This window comes from Saccostrea cucullata, unplaced genomic scaffold (assembly GCF_032062105.1).
Source record: "Saccostrea cucullata isolate Sc308-1 unplaced genomic scaffold, CSIRO_AGI_Scuc_v1 ctg9737, whole genome shotgun sequence".
Lineage (NCBI taxonomy): Eukaryota > Metazoa > Mollusca > Bivalvia > Ostreida > Ostreidae > Saccostrea > Saccostrea cuccullata.
The window spans coordinates 1-20,119 of NW_026924156.1; the positions used below are offsets into that span (position 1 = coordinate 1).

Below are 20,119 nucleotides of genomic sequence, written 5' to 3' on the forward strand. Positions count from 1 at the left end.
AACATTGCAAGTGAGTATCTTAAATTTTCTTTTCAACAATCATTATCAAAATTTCTGAAATTAATATACATGTAATTTGTTTATTATCTGCTAGATTACACTTGAATATCAATATTTCATATAATATGCAGAAAAGTAATGAGACTACATTGTCTCTATATATTGACTTCTATATATTTTTTTAGGAATCTGATCTCTCTTGACTTATGGAGAAGTAGGATATCAGAGACTGGACTAGACTATATTGCTGAGAATTGTAAACACATTGAGGAGTTAGATCTAGGCTGGTGGTGAGTGTTTATATAGAGACCGGTTTAGGCCATATTGCTCAGAACTTAAAGAGTCGACAGTTAGTTTTGTTCATAACAAGAAAGTTGTAATGAAATATGGAGAAAACTATCAAGCCTCCTGCTCAAAGTCCATCCAATGAATATTGAACAGGAGTACAGAAAACATGGACCTCCAAAAAACATCACAGGTGGGATCAGATGCCATGAAGGAGTGAGCATCCCCTTTCAACTGGTCACACCTGTCCTTTGCTTCTTGTCCTTTATCAAGAAAACAGGGAAAATACATAGACAATTCAGCATGCAAATAATAATTTGTATTTCAAACATCAGATTGTTTTTGACAGGTTCATTGTATCAACCATAAAACTTGTGAAATGATAACCCCATCAACTTGTTGGTCAATAGTTTGCTTTGTTTTAGAAATTGTTAATACATGTACATATACATAGAGAAGTAACTATAGATTTTGATGACTATTAAAACTTACACAGATGAAACATCTAAAAAGGCACACTACTGGACTTTCTCAGGAAACTGGATATGACATAGCTGCAGAACTGTAGCTCGCCGAAAAAAAATATATTGACAGACCAGAGAGCTACAGTGCCACCCATTTAAAAAAACTGTATATTTATTGTGCACAAAAAAGTGGGCTATGTTCTGGATTAATTCTTCCAAATTCTTACATTAATTGCAAAAAAGCTAGATTTCAATAAAGTCCTCACTCCTCTACCAAGTACTGTCATAGTTTACACCTGTACGAAGTGCATTTGACCGAATTATCTTGCAAACCAAAATGGCAGTATAAATAGCAAAATTTTCGATGATCTCCATTTTAGGGCCAGGAGAGCTATTATAAACAATTATAATGAATATTTTGTTGTGGAAACAGTGAAAGAATTATGTTAGGAACACATGGTTAGTAATATTTTGAGGGACAGTTTTAAAATCATGGAGAAATAAATCGAGAAACAGTGCACTTTTTTGTGCGCAATAGATACATGTATACAGTTTTTTCAATGGGTGGCTCTGTAGCTCTCCGGTCTGTCAATATATATTTTTTCGTAGAGCTTCAGTTCTGCAGCTAAATATGACATATATACATATGTTGAGATGCATGACCAGTCTCAAGTTTTGGAACAGTTTCTTCCTAGTATGTTCTCAACCCCCTCTCCTGGACTTAATTTGAATGGGTAGTGCATATAGAGACGCTCACTCTCAGACTTGAATTTGATAAATATTTTCCAGATAAATGATCAGATTTAAAATCTTGGAGCAGGTGTTCTCTCCAAGTGCATCATGCTATTCATGGCTTAGAACAAACTAGCATGGGTGTGCAATACTAGATACATTTTGGATGCTGGGTCTTGCATTCATTTGTTAAAGTCTACGAAACATGCATAGATGATACTTAAAGATATGCGTACTGCCACAACTGCTTAGATGCTGGATCTGACCTACATTTTCTGAATGAATGACCAGAAAAAAAAATTTTAGAGCCAGTTCACTCTTAAATTCTTTTACATCTTTTTGTAAACTAAACTTGCATTGGTGATGCTTCTTTTGATATGCAACCAGATTTGATTTGGAAACTTTCTTATATTATCCAGGTGATTAAACTGAAAAGTCTTTTAAGCAAGCAAGTATTTTCCCAATTTAAAAAAAAATCATGTGCATGTATGTTGCATCTAGGAATGCCAAAACTTTTGTTGAGTGTGGGAATTAACATTACTTAAAGATGCTGGCATTCATTGAAATGAGCTTAGTAATCTTTACAAAAAAAGTAGAAAACTTTCAGCAAGTTTGGAATTTTATTAAAATATCAATTATCTCTGGTAGATTTGTTAGCATATTTGTTTCTGTTTTTCAGTTCAAATCTGAAGGCAGGGACTTACTGTTTTATTGATCTTGTAAAGAAGTGTCCAAACATTAAGAAGTTATACTTGACTGCCAATAGGTAAGTCCATTTGTCTATTTTACCATTCTTAAACAATTCTCAATAGAAGTATTGTGTAGAGGGAAATTTTTCACCCCATCTCATTTTTGTTTTTTCATACATAAGTCTAGGAAAAGAACAGGGAATCTGAAGCATTTTATTTTTTAAATATGAACTATTTTTGTCTAACCTTCCTCACTTTGTTACAGGACTATTTCTAATGAGGACCTCTTAGCGTTCTGTAAGTACTGCCCACAGTTGGAGCAGTTAGACATCTTAGGTACTGGCAATGTCGGTCGGGAGAGTGTTTTCAGGTAAACAGTTCAATAAGTTCTTATGATACATGTACAATTTCTTATTCATGTCTTACTGAATGTTTTCAGGTACAGTTCAATGAGTCTTAATGATATATGTACAAAGTTTTATTCATGTCTTATTGCAAAAATTTATATATTACTTTTTCAGAAGTATTTTTAATGGATCGGTATATTATAGAAAATGCATGAATAATGTTTTGCAAATGCCAAATTTTTTCATTTCATAAAAAATTCATTTAAAAAGAAAAATGAAATGTACAAGACTTACAGTATCAGTACTTGTAAACGCAGAATTATTGCCTACAGGAAATACGTTTTCACCATTTATGCTAAGCAACAGAACCGTGGTATTAATTCTTTCATATAGTCTTTATTTTCCATTTGATGACATCTTTTTAAAGTTTTTATATAATATATTATGTACTATAATTCATAAACTCTGCTTTTCAGTGTCCTAACACAATGTCAGAAGCTGATATTTCTAGATGTATCATTCTGCGCTAATGTTGATGTGGACGCTGTTACACTATGGTCCACACAGTTTCCAAGATGTAGCATCAAGCGAAGCTTTCAGGACTAGCTCTCTGTAGAGAAATCTTAATTGAAATACAGTCAAACTTTGATATCTCTGTCCCTCACAGTACCTTTCATAAATCATCAAATCACCCCAAATTGTTCAGATATCAGGGAAAAAGCAGTAGATTTTTTTAAAGACACTTTGGGTCTGTTGATCATTATCATTTCTACTACCCCTCTTCTTTAAGCAATTTGTCAAAAAAAGTCAGTTTTCTGGCCTTTTGAACTTTATTGTTTGGTCGCTAATAGTGCAGTAAACCTACTGCTCTAATATCTGAACAAACTGGGATAATATTTCTTTTTATGAAGGTACTGTCGATATTGAGATCCAAAAGTTTAGCTGCATTTGCATTTCTTATTAAGATCTCTCCTTATTTACTGTTTTAGAGCTTAAAGCATATTTTGCATTTGTTATTAAGCTCTCTATATATTCTCTGTTTTAGAGGTTAAGGTATAAACACAAGCAATTTACAATTAACATATGATTTTAATTCTTTTAATTGTATTTTTTATTTAATAATTAATCAAAGAAATTTTTAAATGATAATGTATACATTTTATATGTATATATATTTTCAGGAGTGATTCCATTAATTTCAATTTTAATTTTTTTGGGGGGGGGATCAATTTTTTCTTTTTAGTTTGAAATGGAACAGATAGTTAGTATTTAATTTGAGTGATAAACTCAAACAAATAATTTTTTAGTATTATATGTAGTCATAAGAAGTTACTGAAGCATCACATCGGGTCACTTAATTTTTTTTTTGCTAATTTCTCCATGGCACCTGATCCCCCCTCTGATGTTTCAGAGGCCCCGTGTTTGCTTTGCTCCAGTACTGTATTGTTTAATGGACTTTTGAGCTTGAATTCTCGCCTGTTTGTTATCTCCATATATCTTATGTTTCAGTATGTGCCTTTCATGTTACTGAAGACAGCTGTGATATCACTTATTTGTTTATATTTGTTTAATATGTTTGTTATATGGCACATTGCTTAAAGATTGGGGGTGGAAAATTGTTTGCAATCAGTAGAGTTTCAAAATTTTAAATTAATATGATGATCGATATGTGTATGATGGCATTTCTGGAATTTTATATTAAGTGGATTAGTTCATGATGATATATGAATGATAAATATTTATATCAATTTAATATCTTAGTTTATATATTTTGAACAAAGAAAGAGTTCTCTATTTTTTCTGGTTTTCATTATGCACTAGTTTATATTTTCTGAAGGAAGAAATAGGTTTTTACTTTTTTGGTTTTCATTATACTAAAAGGTCATACCAGGTAAGTACTGGAAGCCCCAACAGAATTTCAGTTCTATTGAATTCTTCAAAATTACATTGATATTATTAAAAACTTCCATTCAATCACCCAATGTGAGTTTGATCAACCCTACATTTATTGGCTTCCTTAACTCCATAAAAATCCTTACAGACAGATATTTATATATTAGAATTTAGCAAATGCTCTATATAGGTCCATATTTGAACAACTTACAAATATAGAAAATGCTGTTGAGGAGAAACTTGAGACATTATGTGCTACAGTATATTCTTGAAGTGGTGTTGAATCAGCTGTGGGTTCTCAAAAACTCCAAAGAACTTTCAAAAACTTTTTCAAAAGTCAATAACATCAAAACGCATAATTTTAATACGCGTTTTACAACCATTTCTCACAATAAACTAAAATTATGCTTTTTGAGAATAAAGTCCTCCTGATAAAATAAAATATGGACTTTATGATATCATCGCAAACTGCTTCTTCCATAAAAATGGAAGTTAGAAATTTTCAAATATTGTTCTTGGTCATCAACACAGTTGCTTGGTTGATAATCACTGTGATTCTGCACACAAGTACTCTTATATTAAAAGGATGTTGGAGTTCTTCATTGAAAACATTTATGTAGTTTTTGTACATTAGATCTTTCAAAAACCATTTGGAATTCCGGCGGACATTATTTTTTTAAATTCCTTTTTTAAAGTACAATATTTTGTAACTTTCAAAAACTTCTAAGAATAAAATCATTCATACAAAATTAATTTATATGCATTTATGTGATTTATATAGGAAAGAAAGAGAAAATTTACGAAACTTACGAAAACCAACTAATTTTTAAATTACAATTTATGGATCTTTTTCTAGTATTGTAAAAACACATTTTCGTGGGGTCAATTTTTTGGAGGTTTGAGGAAAAAAATATTGGTTTAATTGTCAGGACTTGATTTCATGTTAACAGAATGTTAAGTAGTAATGCATATGAAATATTAAATTTCGTGTTGGTCTTTCCGTTCCTCCAAAACAACGAAAATTAAACCCTTGCGAACAGTACTGATTTCGCGGTAGGAAAAAAATTATTATTGCCCCCGGTCCCCTTTTTGGAATATTAAAAAAAAATTCTTTTAAAAGTTTGATTGCTTAATACATGTACATGTATTCCTTTTTTATATTTAAAATTTTTTTGTTCTTGGAAAAGCATTCAAATTTTTATTCTGTTTGATACTTAACTCTTTCTAAAAAAAATATTTACATTTTCAAATTAAAAATGGGAGCATAAAATTAATAATTACTTTACATTTTCTGTTAAAAGAACATGATGTATGCTTTGGTTTATTACAAATCCGGTGATGGATAATTATAAATTACATAAGGCATTCTTATCCAATAACATAAAGTTAGAAATTCGGTAAATGGGGAGTTATACTACTTATTCTTCATCCATAAACATTAAGTCCCACTTCAGCACAACCTTTAGCATAATTTTTCATGAAAATTAAACAAAAACATCTTATTAAGGCCATCTTTACATGTGAAAAATTGTTTGGTTGTCCTCTCCCAACGAACTGTCAAAAAATGACCCGACTCATATTTATTTTACATTCCAGGACACAACATTTTTTTTCTCCTTTTTAAATTCCTCTTATTCCGTCAAGAATATGTTGAAATTTTCTGGGGAAAAAGATTTTGACACCTACCTACCGACCCTGTAATTTTACCCTGAGTCAGGGGCATATCGATACTGTTATAACTTTATCAAATACATATTTTTTTTCTGGAAAAAAAAAACAACATGCACAATAATAATGAAAGCACCAAAAACGTACAATTTCTAAATGGCATTTTTGCAACGAATAACTTCACAGGCTTGATACAAGTAGAAGTTGGCAAACATTTAAAATATTATTTATTGACAGTAAATTACTGTAACTTTTAATCAAAACCGTGCCTAATTTCAAGATTTTACTTATAGAAAATATTCAAGCTATATGAAATGACATTTCAAGTTCACAAATCATAAAGAAAAAATTGCATGAAATAACCGGCAAAATTTTTATTGTTGTTAAAGCTGACATGAACTTTTAAAAAGGCATCAGTTTTCATCTTTGTACGACTTACTACATTCCTGTACGCCTTTGTCCGCCATATTTCTTCGATTCCGCCATATTTATCGAACATTTTTGGCCACCTGTACCTGCTATATATAGCCTTTTACAATTGTTTCACTTGAGTGATTTTCTATCCTGGCTGTCGACATGTGCACATCTCCGATAGCATAGTTTTTAGAAGTCCATAAACTGACCAATACATGTTTGAAAAGTAAAAATTCAACAAAAACTAGAACTATACCGAGAATTAAATTATTTTTGAATGCATTTGCTGCAATATAGAAAATACACTTACACGGAATACATTCAAGTAGAGCAAAAATTCCATGCAGGTCAGTAAACGCGTCAAACGCAGTGATAGAAATATTTACCTGAATACTGCTATCGTTACAGGGATGTGCACATGTCGAAAGAATTATCCTATTTTACTTTTATTGAAAAATGCATCTCAGAAATCATGTAATCCATTGCTAACTCAACAGTAAAAACTGCTTGGACGCACGTGGTCCATGCCGATCATTTTATTTGGTCAGGGAAAATATCAAAGGTTGAAAGCGCCGTGGGGTTGACTGAAGAAAATGCAAATAATTTTTTTTTCAAGAATAAACATTACTCTTGTCTGTAAATGGTGTAAATAAAATTTTTGAAAACATGGCTTAACTTCATCAAATTTATAATAAAGCATGCATTATTACGAATCATTCACCTTTTGAAGATATGAAGATATTTTCCTGTGAAAGGGGGGGGGTAATAAAACATGCATAACACTCTCATAAGAATATTTTAAGAAAAACGTCGGAAACAAATCGGATTTCTTTATGATCAAATATAATCAAATAAATACTGTGTATTGGCTTTATTAGACCTAATATAATTTGATTTAAAGTTATTTATAATTTTATGAACAATGAAAGAAAAAGTGAGCAAATTCACATACCCCACGCTCCCACAAAAGTCGAAGTGCTGAAATTCACAGAAAAAATAAAGGAATCGTAAAATCGTAAATTGTGTAATATGCACATCTATACACATTGTCCTAAATATCTGCAAAATTTTGACGAAATTGTGTGCAGCGGTTTATGAGGAATTGCCCTGACAAACTGCTCATCTTTATATTCAAGATATGGCCAAAATCTAAATGTAAAAGTGTGGAAATTCCCGAAAAAATAAAGATTTCGGAATTTCCTGGTGATGCGCAAATACAGACACATTGACTCCTTTAAATATCTCGAAAGTTCGACAAAACTCTGTGCATTAGTTTATAAGAAGTTGCACTGACCAAAAAAAAAGGCTGACTGATGGGTCCAAAACATTATACCTCACGCAACTTGTTGCGAGGGGTATAATAAACGAGTTTGATTCTGTGGTACAATGATAATGAAAATAGAATTTAATGTGAATTAAATTTCTAGACATAAATAATTAATGATTTCTAGAAAAAGCAGATAAAAAGAGAGAGGAAACCCCCCGTGAGGATTTCTGCATTCCACCTACAATTATACCTTTATAAAAATTCCATTGTCTGTTGTCCAGGTTCAGCATATAAGTGTCGGAACCGGGGGGGGTGGCTTTTTTACAAATATATACTTAGTATAGACATTGAATATTGCTGCGTAGGTTTAGCCTCCCTCCCCCCCACCCCCGCTTTTCACAGACAATTCGCAGTATAAGTTAAAAAAGAGGAAAGTGTTGGTGTTTGGAGAAAAATTTGGTTACTGAAGTTCGAACCAACCCCCCCCCCCTTTCCCCCCACACGAAATAGGATATTCGTGTTTAGTAAAAGGACATTTCCCCCTTTTTTTAAGCTTGTCAGATTTTTTGAATGTATAAAAAAAAATCTTTGCACTTAGCCCCCCCCCCCCACTTTCAATTTGCTTCCGACGCCAATGCGTTTGAGAAGGTATTTGAGAAAGTTCCCGATGTAACCATTCCTGTGATGTATATTTCACGTTTATTATATCTCCCGCTTGAAAAGTGGGAGGGTATATAGTAATAGTTATGTCCGTCCGTCGGTCTGCTACGCTTTGGGGTACCCATCTCTTATCCGCAAATCCTCTTATACCACTTAGTGAAATTAAATAAAACTTTCACAGAATCTTATAGGTTTATTACATATTACCATTGTGCACCTCTTATTTTACTTTTTGATCCGACACGTATTTTGGGTTTAGCGACAACAGCAAAATATGGAATTTGCCATTATAACCATATGGGAGGCGGGGGTATCATTTAGTGAGCTCATTGCTCACAATACCTCTAGTTTCTCTTTCAATTTGGCCGTTTGGGTTAACTTCTCGTCCAAATTAAAATTATTATACAATTTATGAAGTTTCGACATCCCGCCTGAAAAAAAAAATCCTTGATCTGTCTTAAGGCTTTATAAATGGACAGCACAAAGTGCGTAGGATCTTATACCTATTACTGCCCTAAGAGATGGTTACAGAGTGAGAGAGAGAGGGAGAGAGAGAAAGAGAGAGAGAGTTAGTTCAGTATACAAAAGAGTAAATAAAAATTATCCGTATTCAACCAGTGTCAAGACTACCTACCCTAGCTTTTAAAATTATCTCCCAAATACTCCTACAGAAATTATTTTTAATATAAAAAAAAAGCTAGACTATCAGGCAGGGATACTGAAATCTCGAAAGTCTCGATCTCTATAACACCATAATTATAAAACATTTATACATACCTCAAAATGCACATACTTTGTGGTCGGAATGACACATTTAAAAAAAAAAATTCAAAATTGAATTTGGCAGAGATGTCTGTCTTCCAAGAATATTTAGATTACGGTCATATCAATTATTTTTGCACCCCCTCCCCCCGCCTAAAAAATCAAATGCCTAAATGTCAATCTGAACAGGGGATGGCATTTCTTCGTGTGTTTGTGTGTTAAAGAACGTATAGATCTATGTACACATAAAAAAATTGTATTCTGGTTTAGTGCTTTTAAAATTTGAAGTAAATAATTACCGTACATCAAATTACTTGGTTTAGATTTGAGATTAGTACTACAATAATCAGTTATGATTGACAAATGACGCAAACCAACTGCAGACTATATACATGACTTTGTATAGAATGTATATTAGAACTACATGTAGATAGACAATTCACAATTATAGCTTATGAACAGCAGTTATAATAACCCCCCCCCCCCTTCAGCCGCACAAATACCAAATAACTTCTCTTTCCACTTGTGATATTTTCCCTGACCAAAATCTGATCAGCACGGACTAGGTGCTTGTCTGTACGGGGTATAACAGTGTGTTTACTATTGAGCTTTTACGGAGTTTATTTCTTTTTTGTGATGCATATTTCAATAAATGGAATTCAGGGTGTATATCACTTGACTTGTGCACATCTTCGAACCGATGCAGTAACCTTATTACCAGGTATGGGTACGTTTAAAGCGTTCGAGGCGTTTTCTCGATATGCACCAATTGCATAGGGGCCGCAAATCAAAGACGTTGGTTGTTTTGTGCCATTTAAATGATAATAATTTCAAAATGTGTTTGCAGATTTTACTGCTTTTTATTTCAAGTTTATTCTGCATAAATTGGCGCATAGTAAAAATACGTACTCGTGCATCTAAATTTCTCACCAAACTTGCATTTTTTTCTTTTGATTCAAAGCAATAATTATTCAGAAATATGATTATTATTTTGTTTATTGTGGTTTTGAAATGTCTTGATCTCCTTATGAGTTCTCATATATGCTTTACCATCGGAGATGTGCACAAGTCGATACCCAAACCAAAAAATCATTCAACTGTAACGAGCGCATTGGGGTATACATCGTTACAATGAGACAAGGTATCTGAAAGAAATATGGCGGAATACGGCTATCGTTGGTATGAAACAAGTCGTACATAGATGAAAATGTTGCGTTTTTAAGAATTCATGTCAGCTTTAAATACTTTTATTACAAATACTATATTACTATTAATCTTGTTTATTTATTTGTGTGTGTGTGTGTGTGTGTGTGTGATAATATAATAAGATTTTTTTTCTAGCTAACATCATTGCAATATTTTAGAATATGTATTTTTAATTTTTAGTTATAAGGTTTTTTTCAAATGCAATACATTATATTTTTACTTTCATTGATGAATCACATTTGGACGACTCTTCAGCCTTTTGGGGGCAGATTTTTTTGAAACAGGATAAATTTTTTTTTAAAATCTCACAAAAATAAAGCAAAAAAATATTGGAAAATATAATGTAGACACTTTCTTAGTTGTCCAAACTTACACAGTTGACATTCTGGTAAGAAATATATACTTACGTTGTGTATACATACATGAAAAGATATTATATTGAACTATTTCTGGTAGAATTATCTCTCTTTGTTCCAAAGCATCACTGATAGTGAGCATTTACACATTAAGGTTATATAAAAATTATATTATCCATAGACGTTGAGACTGTCCATTTCCTTCTTACAGTAGTCCTTGTAATTGTTTACAACCAGAATCCTTATACTTAATCTGTTTGTTACTGTCAAAATACGTGAGATACTAAAATGTTTGTCATATTTGACAGTTTATGAACTGTGCATGTATACAATTCATTAAATGTTCTATATCTTTCGTAGAAGATACCTGTATTGAGCATTGTCAACAGTCCATTGAAGCAATGCAATTTGGGAGCAGAGCAAGTGGGGTCCTCTTAACATAAGAGGTTGGATCAGATGCCATGGATAAGCAAGAATCCCCTGCAGACCGGTCACACCCGGCGCCGTATGCTCAATGTCATGATCGGGAAATCCGTCGTAACTTCAGTGTCATGTGTATAAAATGGCCTAACAATTAGTAGGAAAAACGCCAGTCAGCATTTGACTTAAAGAAAAATAGTATTTGCTGACAAGATTCATTGCTTTGACCAAAGAACATACGAAATGATCGTGGACTTTAAACGAGACTTCTGATATTGTTTCAGCAATTTGTCAATAATTTACCCCGTTTTAGAAATTAGCCACATGTAGAGTGTGCTTTCGTGTATCGAATCAACTGAGAGATATAAACCCCGTATACAATGATGAAGGTATATTGCTACATAAGAAAGGGAAGTTGACGATTGAAAAGTTAAGGCCATAAGTTTTACTACGTGAGATACTATTTTTAAACGTTTGCCTTGTTTGACTGTTAATGAACCGTGCACGTATACCGTTTAAAACATGTTCATGAAGATATACATGTATGTCAGAGATAACAAAATCCAATACATCTCAATACTGTATACAGGGAAATTTTCGCCCCCGTTTTATTTTCGCCCCTTTCGCCCTTACCTCATGAGGGCGGCTTTAAAACGAGGCGAATTAAAAAAAAATTCAGCATAATTTCTAAAACAAAACTACGATTGGGCGAATTTAAAACGGGGCAAATTTGTTTTACAATGTGAAAGGGTGAAAATAACACGGGGCGAAAATAACCCTGAATACAATAGTCAATTGAAGCAATGTAATTTGGAAGCAGAGCCAACAGGGTCCTCTTAACATGCATAAGAGGTTGGATCAAATGCCTTGGAAGACTAAGCGTCCCTTCAAACCAGACCATTGATAGCCATATTTCTTTAACTGGTTTGTCAATAGCTTGCCTCAATTTAGAAAATAAAACGCTATATATAAAGCATGCTCTCGCGTATCGACTTTACTGGGAGACATAAAATTAACCCAACATGCAGGTGATAATGGTATATTACTATACATGAATAAGAAAAATTGAAGAAAGAAAAGTCATCACGTTTGACATACAGTTTTGTTGTTACATTACCATTAACGACTTTTTCTATTTTAATATCCAAATATAAACAGATTCTTTGTATCATTTTTGCCAAAATCACTTGGTACATCAAGTTGCCAATTTTATGAATGGAAGTCACTACTTTTAGCCCCTTTATAAGGTCGATCCAGTCGATATATCTTTGGATTGACCAAATGAAAGGGCTACATATTTTTTTTATTTAAAATGTATACATAAAAAAGAATATCAAATTTAAAAGATATTAACAAAGCACAAGTTTTCTCTGTCAGCTTAAACACATATTTAAGACTTAAAAAAAGCTCTGTTTCCATTTTACTCATAGAGTAATTTATATATAATTAGGGAATGTAATAAGTTCCAAGACTATTATTTGTTTTATTATGATTAAAAAATCATTCTAATATATTTATACATTTGATTCTAATTATCGTTATTGTTACATCTACGTAACCACAATACATGTACTAGAGAACATAATGATTATCATGATTAAAATGAAACATATGGAGATATCGAACAGTATTCAAGCTCAAAAGTCCATTAAACAATGCACATTAAGAGCAGAGCAAACACGGACCTCCAAAACACCAGAGGTTGTATCAAGTGCCATGGAGGAGTGAGCATCCCTTATCGACCGGTTACACCCGCCGTGTGCTACTTTTCATGATCGGGAAATAACGGGAAAAAATCCGTCGTCAATTCAGTATGTAGATAATGGACTAACATTTAGTACGAAAAATGTCAGTCAGCATTTGACTCAATGATAAATTGTATTTGCTGACGTCATTGAATCGACCATAGAACTTACGAAATGATGATATTAAACGGGACAAAAACAAGTTGAATTAATTTTTTTGCCGAAACATAAAGCTTATCATTAGCGAGAAGCTTTGTGAAATCAGCACTTCTTTTTATAGAAGATTATTTCCATTTTTTATAATAATAATAATAATAATACATTGTATACAATAATTACAAATAATAAAAGTTCCATATATTTTTTAAAGTATCTATACCTTATGCACATCACTTTTCGATATTATTATACCTCATTATAAATATTCTAAACAACGCGTTATCTGATTGGTTCTAAGTTATCACGTGATCGGGCCGTACAACTTCATATTTCCAGGCCGTCGGCATGCTTTTCATCATATTCCACCTCTTCGGATACTTAGTGCATTTTCCCGCAAAAATTATCGTTCGTTTAAAAAAAACTCCCGAGAGTATAGTAGACGTCACAATGATCTGGTTTACGTCATAAAATTGATGATAATGTGTTGACCAAAGAATTTTAGTAACGTTTTGTTAAAAATGGAAAAGAATTGGAGAGCGCTTGTTTCGGTATAATAAACAATTCATTGCATGAATGTTCGGGAAACACGACGACTTATTCAGCCAAGAAATATATTCCCCTCGGGCGAAGCCCTCGGGGAATATGATTTTTCGTGGCTGAATAAGTCTTCATGTTTCCCTCACTATCATGCAATAAATGTAAAATATTGTTGTACAGTAATCCCGAGTTTCCCCTTGATTTATCTAGATTGCTTTTTGGCTTCATTTAAAAAAAAAAAAAAGACATTGTACATAATTATTAGTCTTTTGTCCAAAAGGATGATTGTTTTGTTATGAAGTACACAAATGGCGCACCAGTGAAGTAACCTTGATTAATTTTAAAGCAAACTATAATAATGGAAATAAACAGGAAAAGAAACATTTATTCTTTGTTATTAACAAATAGTATCTTCAACATTTAAATTGATCATTCATTTTTCATTTAAAACACATGTTTATTTACAAATATTGTGTAAAATACATGATAAATGTAAGTATTAATTTGCTTTTAAGAAATATCGAATCATAATGCATTGTGAAAAACTATCTGATATATCTTCGATTAATCCATTGACTCAATTATTCGACAGGAAAGGAAATATAAATTAAGAGAGGAAAGAAAAAACATGAAATATCACAAGAGGTTTACACAGAACTTTAAAATGACAGGTGGACAGAAAAATATGTCTCATATAGGAAAACTGTATATTAGTCATGCGTGGGAAAGGTTCGACATGGAGTAAAATTATCAATCAAACAATTTTGAATCACAATTACATCTTAATAAATCATTGAATTTCAGTTTTGTGCATCATACAAAATGTTACGTAAAGGATATATCGAAATGTTAGACAATATTTCTGTTGTCAAATGTCTCAAGAATCAGATATTCAAATATTAACATTTCAAGATTATGAAATGAGATATATAAGAACAACTAGACTATAACAAGAGTCCCATGGGCCTCGTCGGTCACCTGAGCACTTTGGCTAGTTCAGTATTTTATGAGTAGCACATGTATCAACCTATCCTCAAGGGCAGGAGACATGATTTGAACAATCTTGAAGCTTTACTACCTGAGGGGGGTTCTATATTAATAAGACCAATAAGATTTTTTCCTATATCTTCCTATAGAAAATTTAATGGTTTAATGTGCCCCCGCCTCACCCGAGGGATCATGATTTAAAGAAACTTGAACCCACAAAACCTGAGGATGTTTTCATATAGGTTTCATTTTTCCTCGGCCAGTGATTTTGAAGAAATGCATTTTATATAAACTTTTGATGATTCCGTTGTGGCACCGCTCTACCACTGGGAGTCATGATTTGAACAAACTTGAATCTATACTACCTGAGGACATTTCCACAAAAGTTTTCCTGGCCCAGTTGTTCTGGAGAACAATATTTTTAAAGAATTTTCCTATGTAGTCCTATGTAAAACTTGGATCAACCATTTCTGCCCCGCTCTACCCCCGGGGTCATTATTTAAACAAACTTGAACTTACACTACTTTAGGATGCTTCCATATAAGTTTCATTTTTCATGGTTCGGTGGTTCTGGAGAAGAGGATTTTTAAAAGATGAAATAAATTTTTTACTGATTTGTATTTATCTCCCCTTGGAAAATGGCATGGCTCTTCATTTTAACAAACTTGAATCCCCTTTACCCCAAAAATACTTTATGGCAAGTTTGGTTGAAATTGACCCAGTTGTTCTTGAGAAGAAGTCGAACATGTGAGTGTTTAACTGATGACCTAACAAGTAGTATGAAGCAATTGACATAAAGTTAGATTGTCTTTGCTGACAATACCATTGTATCAACCATAGAACTTGCGAAATCTTTCAACGATATTCTTGTTTCATCAAATCTTTGTCTATAGCTTGCCTCGTATTAGAAATTGGCTCAGAAAGAAGCAAACGACGCTTTTCAATGATTTAGTCTTCATGATTTTACTTATTAATCTCTTTTAATTCAAACACATGTCCGTAACATTTTTTATCCAATTTCTGATTGTTTTTAGAACTCATTTTTGGGTATGACCCTTAGTATACTGGAAAATGGCAGATCCAATGATTTCCTGGACTTGTTTTTTTCCTTCTAAAAGGTGTTTTTTTTCAAGTTTGGAAATAGAACAAATCAAAAGGTCAAAGATCCGGCAAATATTGTTGATGTGAAAAAACAATAACTTTCTGTTTATCCCGAAAACCCCTTTACTCTTCAGGGCATGCGGGTTTGGACGCTGTCATGAAGAAACTCATTGTAGTGGATTCGTAAATCTGGGTCCTTCCTCTAATAAATCTTTCGATTTTTTTTGCAAAAAAATGCTTTCTAGACTCCTCCAGATATTAAACTGTCTCCCCACATACAAATTTGAACAACAATACCACTAATACTTAAGAAAATTGCATATATAAATCTCTCTTTGTGCTCTTGCATACCTTTGCTTTTGTCAGACCGTCGACGTTTTTATCAAGTACATCTTACGGTAAATTTTGTTTTGAGGGTTTAAAGCAAGAGATTCATGTTCCAGTATCTGTTTGAATATAAAACAAACGTGGATAAGTACAATTACTGCTATTTTGAAATAATTGTCAAGACTTTCGTACACGTTGTCGTTTTCACTCATTTTTCAAAATATAGGGTGACCTTTGAGTACCTAGCTTTTTTACTGTCAAGCGTTTCTTAAAAACAGTGTAAATTATACCCGATATGATGTCTATCAAATTTGCTATGTGTCTTAAAGTCAATCATACATCATCAAATATTATTTGTTGAAATTTGACAAACAGTGCATAAGTTGTTATAATTTTTGTTGGCAAGGAGGGTACCCATTTTTGATGCCCATTACATAATTTTTTATCATTGAAATCCACCTGCTCATTTGTCTACAAAACAGGCATTGGTTGCTGTAAATGACATATATTTCAGTGAATATTTCTTTGGGTGAGTTTTAACAAGTTTTACAGCAGCTTTAATGTAGCCTTTATTTTCACTCTAGTTTACTATATTCTTTACCATTCATTTATAATGCAGTGTCTCGAATAGCCCTTGTTTCCCAGCTTCTCACGATGAAACTATGTGATGAAAAGTGGTGATATAAACTGTTATAAATTCAGTAAAGATTAAATAATGAGAGAAAGTCAAGGTTTAATGTCATATAATATCTGTATTGTATGTCATACAGTTCAGGACATTATTTATTGAACAGCCATCGTACATTGAACATCTTAGTCACTCGTGAAAATAAAAAAAAATAATGAAACAAGAATAAATCTTTCTTGGAGACTAGTGTTTCTTTCTTTGTGCATAATTTTCCAAATTATTTATGATATTTACTATGTTATTACATTTTTTTTTCTTCTTTCAACATCTTTTTTAATGTATACTAAGAAACTATATTATGAAATATCAGTAGGAGAGGGAGAGGGGAAAAGAGGAAGAGAAAAAGAGAAAGTGTCTACGTACCCTACAACTACAATCTAAATCGTCTCCGAAGTTTTCAAGTTGTTCACTGTACTTCATTCTTATTGCGTCACACAATCCAATCTGGAACTCAGACCCACCATTCCCACCTCCAGTGGCTAAAGAGTTACTTTCAGTGAATACATAGTACAAAATGGAATATGATTTCATTATCAAGCGTCTTCTTATTGCATGTGAGAATTTCTGAAAGGCGGCATGGGTTTGAAAAGTGTATGCAACATGTTTCGAAACTTAGTGATATTATTGGACAATCCTGGTGATATTATTGGACAATCCTGGCTGAATGTATTAGGGATCAGGTGTCTAGGAGGAGTAAGAATCCCCTGTTGACCTGCCACATAAAATGTGAGCCCTATCTTATAACATTCCGTAGTCACATTTAGTGTAAAATCACAGACCTAACAATTGGAATGAGAAATAAATATGAAAAAATGATTAACGACTAAATACTCGAATCTGTAAAAGATATTTTTCTAAGTAAAACTGTAACTCTCCCTTAATTATATTACAAAGTTTTAGACAGAATGTTGCCTTACGTGATATCATCATTGGTACATTTAATGGTAGGGATGTTCCACAAAGGCTTCCATATTTTGCTGTATTTATAGTTGTTGTGTTTCTTGTCAATGGTTCTCTCTGAATCCAGAAGAGAAACATAAACAGATGAGTTTTAAACCTTACATTCTAAAAACATAAGAATCTCTACATGACAATTAGATTTTTTTTAATTAAAAAGGAAAGTTAATTTTTTGTTGCATTCCTTCCTAAATATGCATCCTACGTTAAACAAGTTTTTATTACTTAAGTTCATGAAATAGAATACATAAATGATTGGTTGAATAAAGGTTTTAAATTTTGATTTTAAATCTCATTGCAATGAAGGATATGGAAGTAGCGAACAGTATTCAATCTCAAAGTCCATAAAACAATACAAATAAGAGCAGAGCAAACACGGACCCCCGAGACATCAGAGGTGGGATCAGGTGCCATGGAGGAGTGAGCATCCCCTGCCGACCGGTCACACCCGCCGAGTGCTCCTTGTCTTGATCAGGAAATAACGGAAAAAATCCGTCGTCAATTCAGTGTATAAATAATGGACTAACAATTGGTATGAAAAACGTCAGTCAGCATTTGACTCAATGATAAATTGCATTTGCTGACAAGGTCATTGTATCGACCATAGAACTTACGAAATGATGACTTTAAACGAGACTGCTGATATTCTTGTTTCATCAACTTGCTTGTCAATAATTTAACTCGTTTTAGAAATTGTTCATACGTAGAACAAGCTGTTGCAAACTATCTTTATTGTTGATTTCTTACCGACTTGAATACTTTCAAAATTTCTGCCCTGTATGAATTCATCCGTTCATGCTCAATTAATTCCAAAGCTTTCACAACGAGAACTGAAACAAGGATAAACACTGTGTAAATTAATTGTGCATATAACACACTGTTAAAATTCAGAAAGATGAAAACCTACCATTTTCGGATTCGCAGAAACCGTTGAAGGGATTTTGCATGATACAACTACAGGAAAAAACAACGAGGACCACGTTGGCGAGAAGCAAAATTCCAAAGAAACATCCTGTCTGTAAATGTTTATTTAACTTAGAATGACAAACATACGTTGACATATCATTAAATTCCTTTATCAAATAGAATTTATTATATTCTTGTTATGATCATTTTATTTAATTAAAACAGTACCAAAGACTACTACATTGCAAAGAAAATAAATATGCTTCATTAAAATCAGTACAAAAAGTTTTACGTTGATAGGTTTTTAAGTTTCATTAATATTATTATCAATAATTTTACCTGTTGCATGGTCTTTTTATGCACTAATTTTTACTCTACAACGCAAGTATATCTCTCCAATTTGCAAAAAAGATTTTTTGCTTGGTATTTATATACTAGTATCTTCCATCTAATACACTGCAAATAGGGATGAATGAGGTAAATCACGCAAATAATGACACATAATTGTAAAAGCATCTGCTCAAACGCTGACTTCATCATTATTTTATTACAGAAGCGTCAGAATACGTCATTTGTATATACTGTAATAATTGTTTCTACATATATACATGAAATTAAATATACATTTGTTAAAAGTGGCATAAATGACAAAGTTCAGAAAGGTCACCAGTCGTAATTAACCTAATACAATCAGAATTGTTTTTTTGGGAGGAGGGGGTTGCATAGGATTTTTACCCACTGATTTTTTTTCCTATTCCCATGCATGTAGCGAAGGGAATGAAGAACAAATATAACGTAGAATCACAGACCATAGGAGATTTTTTAAGCCATATCATAACTAACTTTTATATTTATCTCTATGATAATAAATATATCTCTTCTGGCTTTTCATCATCTGTTTAATACTGCATTCTAAAGTCTATATTATTGTGCTACGAAAAAAATTGATTGTGGAAAAAATGACTTAATGATTTTCAAAAATGGAGTCCATTTTATTTGTATAAGTACATGAATATACTACTTGTGCATAAAAATATACCTTTATTCATGATAGTAATTTTTCCTTGTTAAGACGATATGTTAATTACTGTAAATCTGGAAATTTTTGCTGTATTTTGACCCGAATTCGCAAAATACTAGTAAAGTCGACTTAAAAATTTCCAGATTTACGGTATTCTTTAATCTTTTAATCTTTTTGCGAAAGGTGTATACTTGGGTTTTCTTGGGGCGTATGGTTTATCACAATTAATCTCCTATCTAATATACATTAATGAGGACTTGGTAGCTTAATAGCAGAAAGAATGACATATAATTAGTATATACATCTGCTCCAGTCATAAAAATTTATGAATAGTCGCGTCAGTGTTCTATGGTAATAAATGTATTATGGAACTAGAACTCCATTAATTTGAATTCGAATAATAGTCCAATTTTTCACGGTCATCTATTATAATAAATTAATACATAGCATTACAACGCTGTAAATGGACATGTAGCGAAAAGCCACTTTATGGACTCTTGCTTCATGACGGAATATCCGGATTTCATG

General features: G+C 32.5%; 1 protein-coding gene and 1 long non-coding RNA gene across 2 annotated transcripts; one reads left to right on the top strand and one right to left on the bottom strand.

Moving 5' to 3' along the window:
* The first annotated feature begins 185 nt into the window (after positions 1–185).
* Positions 186–4,230, top strand: LOC134265872 (uncharacterized). Its single transcript, XR_009991844.1, has 4 exons — positions 186–290; positions 2,161–2,247; positions 2,436–2,540; positions 2,994–4,230. It is a non-coding gene; the product is annotated as an uncharacterized LOC134265872 (long non-coding RNA).
* Positions 4,231–5,828: 1,598 nt separating this feature from the next.
* Positions 5,829–19,015, bottom strand: LOC134265871 (metalloproteinase inhibitor 2-like). Its single transcript, XM_062748097.1, has 6 exons — positions 18,910–19,015; positions 18,572–18,680; positions 18,412–18,494; positions 17,625–17,724; positions 17,071–17,186; positions 5,829–5,870 (listed from the first exon to the last, which is right to left on the bottom strand). Exons 1-6 carry the CDS (start codon positions 18,916–18,918, stop codon positions 5,829–5,831), a joined length of 459 nt encoding a protein of 152 aa, XP_062604081.1. The 5' UTR covers positions 18,919–19,015.
* Positions 19,016–20,119: the final 1,104 nt, after the last annotated feature.